Here is a 20,075-nt window from a genome sequence, read left to right as displayed (position 1 = left end):
TATCAACAGCTCTGCCAAATTTGAGCAGGATCGGAGAGGGTTATTTTCAAATGCTGTTCCGCTTCAGATGGAATGACCCATATATTATAAGACTTCCCCCAGTAAAAAATGCTACAATTCAAAAAAAAATCCTGGAATGATTGTGGATTGAAACACCCATGCCAGACATACAGTAAATCAGAATTTCACAGATTTTTCGCTCCCAAGTATGGTAAATACAAATATAATAATGAATACAGTTTAATGATTGAACTATGCTTTATTATGATAGAAAAGCTTTAATTCACTGTTAAAAATTCAACCGTATTTTATATGCCTCGGAATTTGACATGATATAGATAAAATACAGATTCATTTTTAGGAAAATATGAAACTCCCATAAAACAATCTGGTATCGTGAATTGAAACACAAAATAAAGGATTAGTTCAAAAGTTTGTAGATATCACTGAAAAGAGATGAACTAACATTTCCATTCGATTAAATATTTACAAAAAAAATCATTTATTTTATTAAACGTGTTCGTTTTAATCAAAAAGTTGTTCAAAATTTGTAGAAAGTGATAAATCCGTCAAAACCTAGCCCTGAAAATGATTAATCATTATACTGGCTAACACTTGAAAATCTGGCATCTCGCTAACAATTTTCAAACATTTTAATACTGTTCGAGCAATACAAAAAAAAATAAAAAAAAAAATGTGAAGGGTAATTTTTGCCAAAAACGTACCTAAACCTCAGAGAAAACATCTGTTCTCTGTGCCCAAACTGCAACAGCTGTCAAATTAACAGAATTTGTTCTAGAAACGTGTCATTTTCCCGGAAAAATTATATTAAAAGTTCCTTAGGTAAGAATCTAAGAAATTGCAAAATCGTAATAAATCACTTCGACCCAATCTCACCCTCAGACCCAATATAACCCCCGCTGATGGTAGATTTATTTATCTATTTCAAAACAACACATTTTGCAGCGAAAAAAAGAGTTCCCAAAATCGTGAACAAGCGTTCATGAAAATGGGAACCACGAACAAAGTGTTCAAATTTCATGGTACGTTTTTCAAAATCGCACCATGGGATTTGAACACTTTGTTCGAGGTTCCTATTTTCATGAACCCTTGTTCACGATTTTGGGAACTCTTTTTTCTCCGTGTAACGAGCTGCTTTTGGTAACTGGTCTGATTTATCGCCTCAGTTACCGAAAAAGTACTGTACTTATCAGATTGCTTCAAATCTGACAAACAACTCAACTTAATTTTTTGACTAGTAAGTCCAACTTGAATATTCAAGTAAAACTGCAATAAATTTTTGAAATTTTTAATAAACTTATCTCAAAGTAATCAGTTTCATAATACGACTTTATGGACAACACAATATTTTTTTTTCGAATTAATGGTAAATTTGAACCAACCTCAAATTAACCTCAAACATGTCAACAATAATTTTTATTCATTTTAAAAAGCTAAATTGCACTTTTTTAACTGCACCGATTTCCATTCTTCTTTCTAGAATTAATTTTTTTTTTGAAAATTTCATCCCACTTCCACTAAGCATCAACCTTTATTCTTCATCACTTTTCACTTTTTTCCCCTCACGTTAGTAGCGGTAATTTAACCTTGCTTGCTGCAAATGCATTTAAAATTAGCTCAGCCAGGAGACTTATTTAGCATTCAAAACTCCTCACTCCCTTGAAGAGTTCACTCCAAATGCCTTCCGAACATGCAAACAATAAATTGTGGTGAAATATGCAATGTTCCTTGCACTTTCATAGAGAGCAAAAAATACGGGTTGATATTTAATTACTGCTTCACGGCATGCTTTGATGACTTTTTAAACTCAAGTGTTGCAACGTTTCGACTAAAATTTCAATCTTCATCAGGAGTTGTTTCGTTAATTTTTTTTAAATTTTCAGGAAAACATCTCCACAATTTGCCAAACTCGTCCCCAACTTTATCCAACTTGTACACCAAGAAAGTGCACCCACAGGTCGTGAAGCAGCCCACGTTCCTCGAACCGGCTGTTCACCAACGCAGCAAAACTTTGCCAGGTTCCAATCGTTCCGTTCAATTCCTTCACACTCTTGCCGATATCCAGAGGTTAGACTAGCAGTGCACTTATTGCCAGCAAGCTGTACGACGAGCCAACGAGTCAGGTGAACACGGCTTAAACTTTTCATCGACCGGTTCTACCGCAACTTGCACAACACACGGTTCAGTGATACACATTACTTCTTCCAGTTCTTCATGTTCTGCAGCTACACTAGGGGCAGAGGAAGTGAACAAATTGGATTTCGATTCACGAATGCAACAACTGTTCCACTGACCCAAACACACACTGGTTCAAGCGATCCGAAGGTTATCCAAGCTGTATAATGCTGGCGGGCAGTTCCAGAACTTCACCGCCTAATTCCCAACTGGTCGATTCAGCCTCCAGTTTTCCAACTTCGAGCTTCCCGAATCGAACACACATTATTTATGATTCAATCAATTATTGAATTATTCTCATGTTCGCTAACGCGCTACGGCTGAACGGAACAGATAGCTGTGTACGAGCTGGTGTACACCAGCTCTACACCAGCTTCCAGTGCCGTATTCACGCTGAATGCACCACCACCCGGGTTGTTCGATTTTTCTCCCTTTTCAGTGTCAGCATAGAATGACTACGTCCACCGAACAACCCGAGGCCAGAGGAACCCGCACCACACCGTACACAAACTTAGCAAACCCTCCCCAAAAGACCCTGCAAGCACTACCTTGAAGCGCGAATGCACCTCCAAACTCTCCAAACTCCACGGAGCCCCCTCGCGCGCGCTTAACCCCAAACCGGATTGACGCGACGACTCGCACAAGACGGAACGCGACAACTACGCACACGACGGAACACTGTCGCTCGAACGAGAGTACACGGCGAACTGACGGGCAGCTCACGGAGCTGAAGCACAAGTTCCAGCAGCGTAAGAACGGCCAGAACTTCGCCGCGCACGGGACTGTGTGTGAGTCGGAAAACATGCGGGCGATAGCGGGCGAAGAGCGGGAGTAGGCGAAGAGAAAGAAAAATAAGAGACAGAGCGAAAATGGGTTCGCCCGCCGGGTTTGAGAGAGAGAGAGAGAGAGTTCACGCGATGGGACCAACACTGATGCAAGATGGAAATATGCAGCATGGTGCAATGTTTTCGTTGTTTGGGTAGGACTGGGTGGTGGGTTTGGGGTGGTGAAGGCGGAAGAGGGTACGTGGATGGTGAGCGAAATACCACCACATGCGGAGGTTTGTTTTGATCGGATGAACGAGCGAAGCGGGATTGAAGGCGGGATCCAGAGCGATGGGAAGGTATAGTTGTGAATGGATGGCGGAGCGAGTAGTGAATGAAGTGGTGTTCATCTATTCGCAGATTTATTATTCAAGCAAGTGTGCTTGTTTAATGTGATCAAAACATTAATTACTATGTGAGAAATTCTGCACAAATTCAACATTATGTGATGGGAAACATTTTAGTATCATTTGTTGTTTTTTTTTTCTTATTAAATTTGTCGATTCGCATTGCATCAACAAATAAATGCAAAACTTAAAAAAAAAAATCCAAAACCCGCAATCAATGATGATAATAATTTGACGTGACCATGCTATCTTGTCGAACAACCGCTTTTTGACATTGAGTGTACAGCTTTTCACAACACACATACATCAAGTTGTAACCGAAGGATTTCAAACCCAGCACTCAGAGAGAGCACAGGCGCCTTGGCACGCATGGCTATCATACCGTTTCAACTATAAAGGATTAAAGTCAATATCCAGGGTTTTTTTTTAAATGTCCTAAAATCTAATTATTTTTTTTTGCTTTTAAAGTGTTTAAGCGTTTTGAGTCAAGGGTATTCAAAATCAATAAAAATGCAAAAGAGGAAAATGTTGTTTATTGGACCTTTTAGAAACAAATATACTCAAGGTATGAGGTTTTCATTTCAGTCAAGTAGGTTCCTTATACTGATGGGTCGCATATTTCTGGATGAAAAGTTACACAAAATTTCATAAAATAATACAAAATATTTTTTGCCATACACTATTTTTTATAAAACAACATATTTTCAATTAAATAATGTTTTTTTTGTTGTTCGTTTTAAAAATTCATTGTAAAAATGGAAACTTTCAAAAAGTCTTTTAAGATCAGTATAGTTTAGAAATTCAATTTAGTAGTCGAACATTATTTTTAAGAATTTCTCAATTAATCTAACTCTTAAAACACTGAAAAAACTCAGAGCCAAGCTGTTAAAAAATATCTAAAATTTTGTGCATATTTCAAATCTTTTGAAAAATTTGGAAAATTGAAAACAAAATTAGTTCTATTTGCCAAATATTTCCAAATGTAAAAGGGGCGTCCACAAAACAAGTTGACACTCCTTTTTTTTTTGAAAAGGTGCCCTTCCTTTCCCTCTTATAAAAAATTTTGATGCAAAAAAATGTGTATGGAGCGATAACAATAATTGCCAAGAAACCCCCTCCCCCTCCTCTCCCATTAAGATTTCACGTGGTTTATGGAAGGTCCCAAAATTCAAGAAGAAATTAATTTTTCTACACCAACAGTTTGAATTTTGCTACAAAAATGTTGAGAAACTAGGTAATAATCTTAGTTTTGCCATGGAAAACTTAAAGGGTTAACTTACTAAATCATCAAATTCTGGAGAGACATCCTGTATTAAAGATTTGAACTATGATTTCTTGGTTGGGTGTTCAAAATGTGAGAAAATGGTGCAAATTCTCGCTTCAGAAGCCTAATACCACCGTAAAAAAAATTAAGTATAATCGCATGCACATCACTTTTGTGAGCAAAAGCATGTAATATTGTATAATATTGTAATATTGTACGTGTACACAAAAAGCATGTACCGAATTAAAATCAGGTCTGCTCACCCAAAAAATTATATCAATCTGGCGAGAGTCATATTTAGATTATCAAGTCCACGCCCCAACACGCTCGGCTATCTCGCCGCTGTGAAAATGTTTGGATCAATGCCAATGTAAAAGTACACAGCTAAAAAAGTAGCAATCCAGCAGCATGTAAAAAGCCTGGGTGTAAAATAAAATTTGCTTAATTTTATGAAATTATGTGTAATATTACACCATGAAATATGTAGCTCATCAGTATGGGAAACCTACTTGACTGAAATGTCACGCTCATATATACCTTTATCCTTTCCACTCTTCATCGGTCCGATGGCCGAGTGGGCTTAGGCGCCAGTCCTTACTGATGGTGCTGGGTTTGAATCCCGCCGGTTGCAAGTTTTTTTTTGTGTTTACAAAAAATTGTACATGCAGTGTGTAATATTAAGTGTCTTTTTGACAAAGGTGATGTGCATGCTTTTGCATACAATTTTACCATCGGATTTTTTGCTGTGTAGTGATTAAAAAGCGTGTGTGTGCGTCGCACGTTGTTATTGCACCTCGATACAGCTCCGCGAAAGTGAACCTAGAACCACCGAATTACCGTTCCGTCGTGGCCGAAAGTGTGTTTAACCAACGCCGAAGTGCGTCGCGAACCGGCATCGCGTGTTATAATTGACCCGCAATCGACGGCCGGGCAATAAAAGTGAATTTATTTTTGCCATCCATCGTCGTCGTCGCGGGACAAACAAGCAGAACAAAGGGCTAAGTGTGGTGTAGCAACAAGACCAGTGGCAGTGCAGTTGTGTCGATTGCGTATACGCACACTAATTGAAACCGCGCGCGGTGTGCCGAGTGTGCAATTTTTAAAAAAAGAAAACGGGCAAAAAGTTTTAAACTTTTTTGCAAAAAATAAAATAAATTTTATTATTGTGAAATTTGGTGCTAGTAGTGAAACGCTTTTACACACACAGTAGAAGACGTCCTCTTCCGGATATGAAGACCGTTAGGCTTCGAGATAAAAGCCCCGTTACGGTAGCGTGAGAAAACCGGGGCTAGGTCTCGGTAGCCCTTAGGTGGTTCTCCACCCCGAGACTAGGTAGCGCAGCCCTGATAAGGCTGCCTACCGAAAAAGAGGATCGCGAATGGCAAGAAGGCTAGAAATCCGGAACAAACGGCAGAAGCCCATAGAAAAGCAGACCACCGATTGGCGACTCGGCTCTTGGAACTGCAGGTCTTTAAATTTCTTGGGTTTCGAATTCGCCTTAGCGAATGAGTTGCAACCTCGCAACTTCGATGTTGTGGCACTGCAGGAGGTGTGCTTGGAGGAGGAGCAGGTGCTCGACTGGCCAGGTCGGCAGACCAATTCCCGGTTTTATCTGAGCGGCGGCAAGGACAAGAAGCTGGGTACCGGCTTTATCGTGCGGGGCAAGATGCAGGATCGCGTGTTCGGCTTCACGGCGATCAGCGAGCGGATGTGTAAGTTGAGGATAAGAGGCCGTTTCTTCAACTACAGCATCATCAACGTGCACTGCCCCCACGAAGAAAAGACCGATGATGAGAAGGAAGCATTCTACGCGACGCTGGAGGAGGTGTACGACGGCTGTCCGCGGCAGGATGTAAAGATCATCATTGGGGACATGAACGCTCGGTTCGGAAGGGAGGAAATGTTTCGACCGACAATAGGCCCAGAAAGTCTACATGCGGTCACGAACGACAACGGCCAACGCTGCATCGACTTCGCAGCCTCCCGTGGAATGGTGGTCAGGAGCACCTACTTTCCTCGCAAGGACATCCACAAAGCCACCTGGACATCACCTGACCAACGGACGAAAACGCAAATCGACCACGTCCTGATCGACGGCCGATTCTTCTCGGACGTAACGCACGTGCGCACCTTTCGCGGTGCGAATATTGACTCGGACCACTACCTAGTTGGAGTTGACATGCGCTCAAAGCTGTCGACGGTGTACAACCAACGCCGAAGCCGGCGGGCCCCTCCGTTCAACACCGCGTGTCTCCAGAACGGGGAAGTGGCCCACAGTTACGCGCAGCAGCTGGAAGCGAATCTGCCAGGTGAGGAGGAACTTGGCGCAGCCTCGCTCGAAGATGGTTGGAGCCGTATTCGCTCAGCCATCGGCAGTGCAGCGGAAGCCACACTGGGTAGTACGATCCGAGTCAGTCGGAATGATTGGTATTACGACGAGTGCCAACAGATTACCGCCGAGAAGAAAGCAGCTTACGACAAGAAGCTGCACAAGGCGACGAGAGGGAACGTGGAACGATACAGGCAGGCTCGGAATCGGCAGGTCGCGGTCTTCAAGCTTAAGAAGCGCCAGCAGGAAGACCGGGATTGCGCAGAAATGGAGCAGCTATTCCGAGCTAACGAAACGCGGAAGTTTTACGAGAAGGTGAACTGGTCCCGCAAAGGCTTCGTGCCGCGAGCCGACGTGTGCAGGGACAGTGGTGGAAACCTGATCGTAAACAAGAGCGAGGTGTTGGACAGGTGGAAGCAGTACTTCAACGAGCACCTCAACGGCGATGAAGCGAACGGAGACGGCGATGGAGTCAACCTTGGAGCGCCCGCAGCTGATGAACAGTTCCCAGCACCTGATCTGGAGACGGTGAAGAGGGAGATCAGGAAGCTGAAGAACAACAGAGCTGCCGGAAAGGATCGGTTACCCGGTGAGCTCTTCAAATATGGAGGAGAGAAACTAGCGAGGACGCTTCACTGCGTGATTTCCAAGATCTGGGAGGAGGAGAAGCTACCGGAGGAATGGATGGATGGTGTCGTGTGCCCCATCTACAAAAAGGGCGATAAGCTGGACTGCGGCAACTACCGCGGCATTACGCTTATCAACGCGGCCTACAAAATCCTCTCCCAGATCCTCTGCCGTCAGCTGTCACCCCACGCAAGGAGGTTCGTGGGGCCCTACCAAGCGGGCTTCACTGGCGCGCGCGCCACCACGGACCAAATATTTTGTCTCCGACAGATCCTCGAGAAATGTCGTGAGTACAACGTGCCCACACATCACATCTTCATCGACTTCAAGGCGGCCTATGATACAGTCGACCGCGAGCAGCTATGGCAGATTATGCACGAGAACGGATTCCCGGATAAACTGACTCGGCTGATCAAGGCTACCTTGGATGGTGTGATGTGTCACGTGCGTGTTTCGGGGGAATTAGCGGAACCCTTTGGATCACGCCGAGGGCTGCGGCAAGGTGATGGCTTATCCTGTGCGCTGTTCAACATCGTCCTTGAGGGCATCATTCGAAGGGCGGGCATCGAAACGAGTGGCACGATTATGAACAAGTCCTACCAGTTGCTTGCTTTTGCCGATGACATCGACATTGTGGCAAGAAACCTGGAGACGGTGATGGACGTCTACACCCGACTGAAGGTACAAGCAAGGCGTGTAGGACTTGGCATGAATACGACAAAGACGAAGTACATGAAAGGAAGGGGTTCGAAGGATGTCGGCCCCCCAAGTCTCACCCCTCTAACTGTGGATGGTGATGAGTTGGAGGAGGTGAGCGAGTTCGTGTACTTGGGATCGCTGGTAACCGCCGACAACGACACCAGCAAAGAGATCCGGACTCGTATTTTTGCTGGGAATCGTGCGTACTTCGGATTACGGAAAACTCTCACTTCGGATCGAGTGCAACGCCGCACGAAGCTGACGATGTACAGAACACTGATCAGACCGGTAGTCCTCTATGGCCACGAGACCTGGACGATGCGGCAGGAGGACGAACGTGCCCTTGGAGTTTTCGAACGGAAGGTGCTACGAACGATCTACGGTGGAGTGCAGGTGTCTGACGGAGTGTGGCGACGACGCATGAACCACGAACTGCACGCGTTTCTTGAAGAACCGACCATCGCCACCCAGGCGAAGATCGGTAGGCTCAGGTGGGCCGGCCATGTCGCCCGAATGGACGAAAGCCAGCCTGTCAGACTGCTATTTGACCGCGCTGAACCAGCTGGCGGAACAGGCAGAAGAGCAGGGAAACCGCGCGCACGGTGGGGAGATCAAGTGAATGGTGATATCCGGAAGATCTGTAACCTGGGAAATTGGAGAGTAGCAGCACAAGACCGAGAAAGATGGAAGCGTCTTCTTGCTACAGCACGCGTACCTGGTGCGCTATGCTGATTGGTATGGTATGTAGTGATTAAAAAACATTTTTGAATGATTATTTTTTCAATCAAGTTCAACTTTCACACGCAGTTAGCAGTTAGCAAAAATGTGAAACCTCAGAAAATTCTTTTTTTTTTGTTTTTAAAAAGGGAGTCTCAAGCAGATTCATCTTGCGTCGACCTCACCAATCGGCCTGAAGTTTTAAAGTTTAGCTGTGGTTTTAAATTGCTAAAAACTGCTGAATTTTGATTTTTTTGCCTTCCTCACTGAGGTAAGGCTATAATCCTGCTCTAAAAATGAACTTTTTATTAAAAGCTCGAAGACCCACCTTCATATATACATATCGACTCAGAATCGAAAACTGAACAAATGCCTGCGTGTGTGTGTGTGTGTGTGTGTGTGTGTGTATGTGTGTGTGTGTGTATGTATGTATGTGTTCAAAAATCTTGCCAAGTTTTCTCAGCACTGGCTGAACCGATTTTGATCGAACCAAGTACATTCGACTTGGTTTAGGGTCCCATACATCGCTATTGAATTGTTTGAAGTTTCGATAAGTAGTTCAAAAGTTATGTATAAAAATGTGTTTTCACATATATCCGGATCTCAATTATATGCATGTAAACGATGTCCGGATCCATCATCCGACCCATCATTAGTTAGGTAATCGAGCGACCTTTCCAACAAGTCCACATAATTGAAGATCTGGCAACCCTGCCTCGAGTTATGACCACTTAAGTGATATTTATGCACTTTTTTGAAGCCGGATCTCACTTAAATGTATGTAAACGTCCACAATATCTAATATCTGGCAACCCTGTTTCTAATATAATATCTGGCAACCCTGTTTCGAGTTATGGCCACTTAAGTCAGGCCTGCCCAACGTCCGGCCCGCGGGCTGGATCCGGCCCGTGAAGCCATTTCATCCGGCTTTTCAACAAAATATTATATTAATTAATTATTTTTTCAAAATAAAAAAATAAGATTCACATAAATTTTTTGCACATTAAAAAAAATTAAATAGGAACTTTTTGTTGTTTTTGCAATAAAATTTTGCTATTTCAACGATTTTTTTTATTTTACCTTTGTACTTTTTCAATTTTGGTTTAAAATTCAAACATTTTTTCTGTTGTTATTGAATTCTTATTATTTTTTATTGATATTTTCAGAATCAATTATCAAACTGATAAACTGAGCAAGAAAACAAAATTATCCATTTTGTAAAATATATGAAAAATTAGATTGTTGTCTAAAAATTAACAAAAAGACACGAAATATTTTTTTCTGAACTTACTTCGAATTGAAATTTTTTTTTTGAGGAACTTGATTAAAATTTATTATTGAATAAATGAATAAGCAAAAAAACAGTGTATTTTTCAGAACAACTTTACAGTGTTAAAGTTTTGGTTGAAATAAAAGCTTGAAAACGCGAATGAATATATGAATCACTGAATGAATGAAAATAAAAATCACTGCACATACGGTATTTTTTTGTAAAGATGATTTGGATACATATTTTGATTAAATAAATTTTATCATGTCTTATTGATTTTTTTAATATATTGGTGTGTTGAGGTAGTTGAACTATAACTACAATACAATTTTAAACAAAAACAAATATAAAAAATATAATATATATATTAGCGTGGTTCACGTTTCTATGAAAAAGACAAAAGTTGTTATTTTGTCTTGCATCAATCGGAATTTCGTTCTTTTATGTCCCCAGAAGCACTCCTGAAAATTTGAGCCCATTTGGTAAGGTCTAGGAGCTCCAGTTTTAATTTGAAATTTATATGGGATTTTGATTTATTTTCCATGGGAAACTATCTTTTTTTACATTGTATTAGGATTTTTTTTTATAAATCGGTGAAATGACTTGATTCTTATAGTAGGAGATAGGTTTTGAACTGGGGAACAACTTTGTAGAACATACCAACATGCTAGGAAGTGACCCTTCAAAGATACAGATACTTTTAGATGGTGGCTTTTGAAGTAAAGCCCCTTCAAAAGCCACCATCTAAAAGTATCTGTATCTTTGAAGGGTCACTTCCTAGCATGTTGGTATGTTCTACAAAGTTGTTCCCCAGTTCAAAACCTATCTCCTACTATAAGAATCAAGTCATTTCATCGATTTATAAAAAAAAATCCTAATACAATGTAAAAAAAGATAGTTTCCCATGGAAAATAAATCAAAATCCCATATAAATTTCAAATTAAAACTGGAGCTCCTAGAACTTACCAAATGGGCTCAAATTTTCAGGAGTGCTTCTGGGGACATAAAAGAACGAAATTCCGGTTGATGCAAGACAAAATAACAACTTTTGTCTTTTTCAAAGAAACGTGAACCACGCTAATATATATACATATATTTTTTAAAGATATCTTTGTTTATCTTTCTTATAATCAAGATTTATGAATCTTATTTGCAATACATTTTTTTTACTTTAAAATATCTTGATAAAAATCGTTTGATGAAAAAAGAATTGATGATTTTTTCCAACTTTAATAAAACATAGTTCTGGCCCACCACAGCATCAGAAAAATCAAATCTGGCCCGCAGGGCAAAAAGGTTGGGCACCCCTGACTTAAGTGATATTTATGTACTGTTTTGAAGCCGGATCTAACTTAAATGTATGTAAACGATGTCCGGAACCATCATCCGACCCATCGTTGGTTAGGTTATCAAGAGACATTTCCAACGAGTCCACAACATCGAAGATCTGGCAACCCTGTCTCGAGTTATGACCACTTAAGTGATATTTATGTACTTTTTTGAAGCCGGATCTCACTTAAATGCATGTAAACGATGTCCGGATCCATCATCCGACCCATCGTTGGTTAGGTATTCAAGAGACCTTTCCAACGAGTCCACATAATAGAAAATCTGGCAACCCTGTCTCGAGTTATGACAACTTAAGTTATATCTGTGTACTTATTTTTCTGGACCTAAAAAAAATAGCTGAAATATGTGTTCAAACCTCTCATATTACCCACTGTTGATAAAAAGTGAAAAAGGCATCAACTACACAGGTGGATTAAGTTAGTTTTTAAATAACTATTTATTTTGATCTGAACTTAAAAATTGTTTTGATTTGAAAACTGTGCACATAATTAAAATTTCATTTTATCCGTAAATGAGTTTATAAAAATAAAACAATTGTTTTCTTCGAAAGCTCAAGAGTAAAAATTTGTTATCCTCTAAAGCATGACCAATGCTTCCCGAATTCCGGAAATGGATTTTATTTGTATTTTGCTGGTTAAGCCAAAACATTGAGTGGGCCTTCCCTATGAACAAAAACACATTTTGTGTCATTGGTTCACCCAAACAAGTCTCCATACAAATTTGGCAGCTGTACAAAAATGGTAATTAATAATTTATTCTTATTCGAGAATCAATATTTTTTAAAGTAACTTTCTCATCGACCCATGGTAAAGTTACAGGTAATGAACAAAAATAACCCGAAATTAAAATTCACAATTATTGAAAATTTTGTGGATCAAGACTAACATTTCAAGTGTGCGTGATAATAAATATTTCTCCCTTTGAAATGGAAGTCATGATTCTAAATTTTTCAAAGTATCGTCTTCGAGCGATCAGTAAATTTATGTATTTAGCTACCAGAGATTTTACCTTCAATGTTAGTCTTAATTTCCATAATTTCTCTAATTTTTTTCTTTAATTTGTATTATCTTTTCATGGCCATATCTCCGCATCTATAGGCCGTATCTACAAAAAAACAATACATAGGGAATTTTTCCAGCCTTTTGTAAATATTTTTTTTAAATTGGCCTAACATTTTTTCCATTAGTTGGGTGAAATAAACTTTGAAAACTTTGTTATATGAACGGCTGTAAATTTTTTATGGAAAATGATAATGCTCCCAAAAATTTAAGGGAGGTTATAAATTGCAACAAAAAAAAATACTGATGACCGTAATCACAGAGAATAACAAAAAATATTATGTTTTTTTAAGAATAATAAAAACTGCTACTTGCTTCACAATCACTAGAACAATAATTTGAGCATTATTTCATAAGGGTACTTCTCCCTAGACTTGCCTCGATTTCAGAACAATAACATTTGACAATGGCTACGACCGAAGAGAGACCTCCCCCGATTACCCAGTTATCTCGCAAAATCGTTTACCGTAACAGTTCCACAGCGATTTAGAAACCTTTCACAGAAACGGTAATTGTTCCAAATGAAAGCAACACATGGCTTCCCCCTCCCTCATCCCTGCGGACGATGGCCATGATAGGAATCACAATCACAATTCTACCCGGTCATTAAAGCTTCAGAACCTTGAACCGTATAAGGTATTGTGTAATAGATTTCAAAGTGTGAAACTTTGGACTGCCATTCTTTGGACCCATTGTCACCGTGGGAGAAGTGGACAATTAGCAATTTCACGTTACGACACCCACCACCAACACTCCCGAGTTGGAGAGTTCGAAGTTGGATGAACTCCATGTCTGGTCCTGGTTTTTAAGGAGCCGGTTTCACATCCAATTACCTCGGTTGGCAGGCAATTAAGAGCATTTTGATGGTCATTAAGCTTTTCTCGTTCCCACCTAATGGTGGAAATTGAATTTTTGCGCAGACAAAACGAAAATGTCCTTTTGTGATTTGATATCGAATGTTGAACCGGAAATCAAAACCGTTCCTCCGGAATCACCGGAAAAGGCCAATTTAATTTGGAAATACATCCAGGTGCCAAATTTCACCCTTCCCCGAAGCATCCCCGGAAAACAAACTAGAGACTAGGGCGTCATCATCATCATCACCAGTCGGACACGGAATCGGAGCCATTTTTGGCGAGCTGAATTGTCGGTGCCAAATATTTGACATTGAAACCCGTGATCACCGTTGATGACCTAGCTCGACGGGTTTGGTGCTTTGTCGGGTGGCCACAAGTGTGGGTTTCGAGTTTCAATCAGGTGCGCGTCGATTTTCGATTTCTCGTTTTCCATGGGGGCGGCTGTGGGAAATGTGGGAACGTGTTGAGCTTCGGGGTGATTTGGCAAGGGCTACAAAAACATGATTTTGGAGTAAATCAAATGACACATGATCAAAATTGTTCAATTTACTCGTTTTTACTGGCTTATTACAATGTCGCAAATGGCAATTAGGCTCAATCAATATTAAGTGTTTTAGTACATTCACTGAAACTGTGATATCATGTCAAAACTATACAAAATTATAATATGAATGGAAGCTAAATTTACACACTGTTTCAATCATTGTGCTATCTTGTCGAACATCAATTTTGGGTCAAATTGAGTTGGGAGCGCCATTTTGTACAGCTATCAATGCATCACCGATTGAAGATCGCAGTTCTTCAAAATTCGATTTCAATTCTGAGAAGAAAATTTTCTAAAAAAAAGAAGTAAACCATAGAAAAACTTTTCATTCTGGCAATGCACGAGCCACAAAAAAAAACTTAGTTACAGCACACGAATGTCTTTAGGGGTGAAAATTTAAAAAATATTCAAACATTGTGAAAATTATAATTTTTTGTTAAAAAAAATTTTTCGGTTCAATTCTGATAACTCGTGAGAAATACCTGCAAACCCCGAATGTTTTTTCATCAAAAATTTTCCAAAGTTACAAAAAACACATAATTTCAAAATGTTTTTTTTGTTCTAAAGTAAAAAATACCTCTTAAAGTTGTTCCGGATTCGGAAAGTACATTTAATTTGCCATAAAATGACATATCTAATTATTTTTGACAGTCAAGTAACGGAAAATAAAAGCAATTTAAAACTATTTTTTTAGTTTTTTGATGAAAAAAATATTTTCTCAAGATTAAGTACGCAAAAGTCTAAATGATACCGAATTTCTATCTCTTCACGGATTCAAGCTACATGTCAATGAAAAACGTGTCTTAATAAAAAGGAAAAGTGCCGTACCAAAAAAATTAAACAAATAGAAGAAGTTAAAATACAAGCCGATATTTTGATGAAAAATGTGTTTTAAAATGTACTTTACGTCAGTCTGCATGTTTTTCAATCATTGGTTTCCAAAATTCCGTAGTATAGACGAAAATTATGTTTAAACTTTATGTGGTACTGTGCACCAGAATTTAACAAAAATTCAAATTAAAAGCGATCCAAAACATGATAAATATGATTATAAAAGCAGGGAAATGCATTTCAAATTGTTTTCAGTTGACCAGACTTAAATTTCCATATAAATTTTGAAGTTTTTCGAAAAAAAAATTTGCCCCCCTGATTTTCCGGGCCGGGGGAAACGGCCGTGGCTGACTGGTTACGGAGCAATTCTCTGAGATTTCGGTCATTCAATTTTTTTGTATTTTTTAATCCGGCTGAAACTTTTTTGATGCCTTTGGTATGCCCAAAGAAGCCATTTTGCATCATTAGTTTGTCCATATAATTTGCCATACAAATTTGGCAGCTGTCCATACAAAATTATATATGAAAATTCAAAAATCTGTATCTTTCGAAGGAGTTTTTTGATCGATTTGGTGTCTTCGGCAAGGTTGTAGGTATGGATATGGACTACACTGAAAAAAAAATGATACACGGTAAAAATTTTTTTGGTGATTTTTAATTTAATTTTTTATCACTAAAACTTGATTTGCAAAAAAAAACACAATTTTTTTATGTTTTAGAGGACATCAAATGCCAACTTTTCAGAAATTTCCAGAATGGGCAAAAATATTTGATCGAATTATGATTTTCTGAATAAATACAATTTAAAAAAAAAATCGAAATATTGGTCGCAAAAATTTTTAAATTTCATTTTTTTATGTAAAATTGAATTTGCAATCAAGAAGTACTGAAGTGAATTTTTTATAAAGTGCACCTTTTTCAAGTTATAGCCATCTTATGAAACTTTTTTCAAAATAGTAGCAGTTATTTATTTTTTTGAAATGATGCCCAGGTTTGCACAAAATTGAAAAAAAAAAAAAATTTAAAAGGCTGAGAATATTTTATATTTTGCTTTGCTGGACTTTATTGATACGATCCTAAGTTGCTGAGATATTACCATGCAAAGGTTTAAAAACAGGAAAATTGATGTTTTCTAAGTCTCGCCCAAACAACCCACAATTTTCTAATGTCGTTATCTCAGCAACTAATAGTCCGATTTACAAAGTTAAAAATGTTAAAAAAATTCCGATCTTTTCGAAAAAAATATTTTCAAATTTTTTGAATCAAGGCTAACATTCCAAAAGGGTCAAACGTTCAATATAACGCCCTTTTGAAATGTTAGTCTTGATAAATGTGACTATTTTGAAAAAAGTTACATAAAAATGGCTATAACTTGAAATCGGTGCATTTTTAAACATATCATTCATGTCCTTTTTGATTGCAAATTCAATTTAACATCGAAAAATGAAATTGAAATTTTTTTTCGACCAATATTTCGATTTTTGAAAAGTTGTATTGATTCAAAAAATCATAACTCGGTCAAAGATGTTTTGCACATTCTGGAAATTTCTGAAAAGTTGGCATTTGATCTCCTCTACAACAAATCAAAAAATATAAATAAAAATAGTGTTTTTTGCAAATCAAGTTTTAGTGATAAAAGTGAAATAAAAAATCACCAAAATTTTTACCATGTGGGTAATTCTCCGCCAACTCACACAGCAGTTGCCCCGACCCCTCTTCGATTTGCGTGAAACTTTGTCCTAAGGGGTAACTTTTGTCCCTGATCACGAATCTGAGGTCCGTTTTTTGATATCTTGTGACGGAGGGGCGGTACGACCTCTTCCATTTTTGAACATGCGAAAAAAGAGGTGTTTTTCAACAATTTGCAGCCTGAAACGGTGATGAGATAGAAATTTGGTGTCAAAGGGACTTTTATGTAAAATTAGACGCCCGATTTGATGGCGTAGGGTAGAGTAGTCATCAATGCGACACGGGGAACAATAATAACATTGCTCTCACAAGTCGTAGTTTCAAGCAATCAGGCTCATATTTGGGGGAAAGGTGTGTCTACTGGATACACGTCTGCCATAATAGTGGCTTTGGTTATGGACGCTCCCTTGGAAAGTTATTCAAAAATGTTTGATTCTGAGGTGTAAAAGTAAATTATCGACAAAAAATACTTTTTCGCTCGTAGGCTGCCATTTACACCAAAACTAATATTACTTTAAATTTCTTTCGACGTTCCATAGTGATTGAGTTGGGCTACAATATCCTTTCATTAGGTTTGGCCAAAATTTTGAATATACCCAGAATCCAGGGCTGTCTCATTGTTCCCCACTCATTTCAGCCCATCGGTAACAATGAGACACATTGAATTTTCTTCATTAAACTTTTCAAAATCTATGGAAATCTTTCAAAACATAAGTGATTTTTGGCATATTTATAGAGTTTTAACTTCATTTAACCAAAAATACAAAATTATTTGGTATAAATGTATGGATTTTACAAAAATTAAAAACTTTTCAGTATAACTTTTGTTAATTAAAGTTTCATGTTGGAAAAATTGCTCTAAAATGTTCAACGCAAGTCACCTGCAATGGAACAATACAAAAACATGATGTTTTACTTGGAAAATGTTGATTTTCGTAGAGTGTCTCATTGTTCCCCAGCTGTCTCATTGTTCCTGCCAAGTGCGTCTACAATGAGACAGTTGAATAACTCTGACTGTAGATGTCGGATCGATCTCATATTTTGGTCAATGTTAAAACACATTAAAAGAAAAAAAATGCAACAAAAAGCTCATTCAAATATGCTGATGAAAAAAATAGAAAAATCGTTGAAAGTTGAAAACCAAAAGTGTCTCATTGATGACTACCCTACCCTACTCAGAATTCCGAAAAAAACGTATTTTTCATCAAAAAAAAAACACTAAAAAAGTTTTAAAAATTCTCCCATTTTCCGTTACTCGACTGTAAAAAATTTTGGTACTTGTCATTTTATGGGAAATTTAATGTTCTTTTCGAATCTACATTGGGTCATTTTTTCATTTAAAACAAAATTTTTCATTTTAAAATTTCGTGTTTTTTTCTAACTTGGCAGGGATATTTTTTATAGTGTAACAATGTTCTACAAAGTTGTAGAGCAGGCAATTACAAAAATTTTGATATATAGACATAAGGGGTTTGCTTATAAACATCACGAGTTATCACGATTTTACGAAAAAAAAGTTTTGAAAAAGTTACTTTTTGCGTTTCTCTTTGTTTCGTCTGGGTCAAAAAAGATTCGAAAAATACATTAAATTTCCCATAAAATGACATGTTCCAAAATTTTTTACAGTCGAGTAACGGAAAATGGGTGAGTTTTTAAAACTTTTTTAGTGTTTTTTTCGATGAAAAATACGTTTTTTCGGAATTCTGAGTACGTCATCAAATCGAGCGTCTAATTTTACATAAAAGTCCCTTTGACACCAAATTTCTATCTCATCACCGTTTCAGGCTGCAAATTATTGAAAAACACCTCTTTTTTCGCATGTTCAAAAATGGAAGGGGTCGTACTGCCCCTCCGTCACGAGATATAAAAAAAACGGTTCTCGGATTTGTGATTAGGGACAAAAGTTACCCCTTAGGACAAAGTTTCACACAAATCGAAGAGGGGTCGGGGCAACTTTTCCCGATTTCGTGTGAGTTGGTAGAGAATTGCCCACACATCATTTCAAAATGTTTTTACCTCCTCAAGTTGCTTCGGATTCGGAAAGTGCATTTAATTTCCCATAAAATGACATATCTAATGATTTTAGACAGTCAAGTAACGGAAAATAAAAGCATTTTAATAGTAGTTTATGCAACAAGTTGCAAAAAGAAGATTTTTTCAGCACGAGTCGTACATTTATCCAACGAGGTTCACCGAGTTGGATAAATACGACGAGTGCTGAAAAAATCAAGTTTTGCAACGAGTTCCATACAACATTTTTTTGCAATTTCGAAAAACACCCATTGAGTGAAATTTTAAGTCGAATTTTCATGTATTTTGTCAATAAATCGTTTAAATCAAAAAATGTTGAAAAGTGTTACTTTTCGAAACAAGTGCTGAAAAGTTCAACTTTTCAACACCCATTTCAGTGCTGAAAAGTAGAACTTTTCAGCATTTATTTTCAAAAGTGTTGCTATTCGATTCTGTTATTTTTGGTACAGAAAAGTAGGCTATTTCGTCGTTCAAGAATGACAGGAAAAGTATGTAGTTTCACGACGGAATTGCAAAAAACTATTTTTTACTTTTTTGATGAAAAAATTATTTTCTCAAGATTCAGTACGCAAAAGTCGAAATGATACCAAATGTCTATCTCTTCACGGATTCAAGCTGCATGTCAATGAAAAACGTGTCTTAATGAAAAGGAAAAGCGCCGTTAAAAAAAAATAAAACGAATAGAAAAAGTTAAAATACAAGCCGATATTTTGATGAAAAATGTTATTTAAAATGTACTTTACGTAAGTCTACATGTTTTTCAATCATTGGTTTTCAAAATTCCGTAGTATAGACGAAAATTATTTTTTTTTTCGCGAAAAAAACTTTATGTGGTACCAGGGTTACCAGGTCAAAATTGGAAAAATCTGGCAAAGTATTGATAAAAAATCTGGAAAAATCTGGCAGACGAAAATCTAACCGTTCTCAATGGTGAAGGGGAGGGAGGATATGAATTAATTCAAAAATTTGTAGAATTCAGACGAATTAATTGATTTTATAACCTCAAAAATGTTTTATTATCATTCCCTCTAAGAAAAACTCATTCTATGTTTTTCATTTTTTTATTAAATTCGTTAATTTGAATCCAAAATTTGTTCAAAATTGACACAAAGTGAAAAGTCTGGCAAAATCTGTCAAAATCTGGCACTGAGAAGGATGAATCTTTATTCTGGCTGACAGTTGAAAAATCTGGCATTCCCAGATTTATCTGGCAACCTGGCAACCCTGGTATTAGTGTTAAAAAATTTCTTCCAACAAGAACTCAACTCACCACATATTGCCAGCCTTCGACACAATTTAAACATGCATGAAACCAAGTGTCTCCATCAAACGACACAACTCCACAAATCGAACGATTCGACAGCATTTTCCAATTTCATTACATCCAACGTTGCACTGGCCAATCATTGGAGTCTCCTGGAAACAAGACCTGCCCCATTCCA

At 38.0% G+C, this 20,075-nt stretch overlaps 2 protein-coding genes across 2 annotated transcripts in view; one reads left to right on the top strand and one right to left on the bottom strand.

Annotated features, from left to right (window-relative positions):
* The window catches only part of LOC120423636 (fat-like cadherin-related tumor suppressor homolog), an 861,295-nt gene extending 858,381 nt beyond the window's left edge, over positions 1–2,914 (bottom strand). The window contains exon 1 of the mRNA XM_052708242.1: positions 2,745–2,914. The gene's annotated coding sequence lies outside the window, so the exon portion shown is untranslated. The remainder of the gene's footprint in view (positions 1–2,744) is intronic.
* LOC128092669 (uncharacterized) overlaps positions 2,648–20,075 on the top strand; it is a 35,826-nt gene continuing 18,398 nt past the window's right edge. Inside the window, exons 1-5 of the mRNA XM_052706992.1 lie at positions 2,648–2,697; positions 2,842–2,984; positions 6,134–6,714; positions 6,823–7,027; positions 7,295–7,463. Of these exons, the coding sequence (XP_052562952.1) occupies positions 2,648–2,697; positions 2,842–2,984; positions 6,134–6,714; positions 6,823–7,027; positions 7,295–7,463 (1,148 nt within the window). The remainder of the gene's footprint in view (positions 2,698–2,841; positions 2,985–6,133; positions 6,715–6,822; positions 7,028–7,294; positions 7,464–20,075) is intronic.

The sequence above is a fragment of the Culex pipiens genome, chromosome 2, assembly GCF_016801865.2.
Source record: "Culex pipiens pallens isolate TS chromosome 2, TS_CPP_V2, whole genome shotgun sequence".
Lineage (NCBI taxonomy): Eukaryota > Metazoa > Arthropoda > Insecta > Diptera > Culicidae > Culex > Culex pipiens.
Note: the sequence above shows the minus strand (reverse complement) of the source record. Positions and strands in the feature narration are given on the sequence as shown.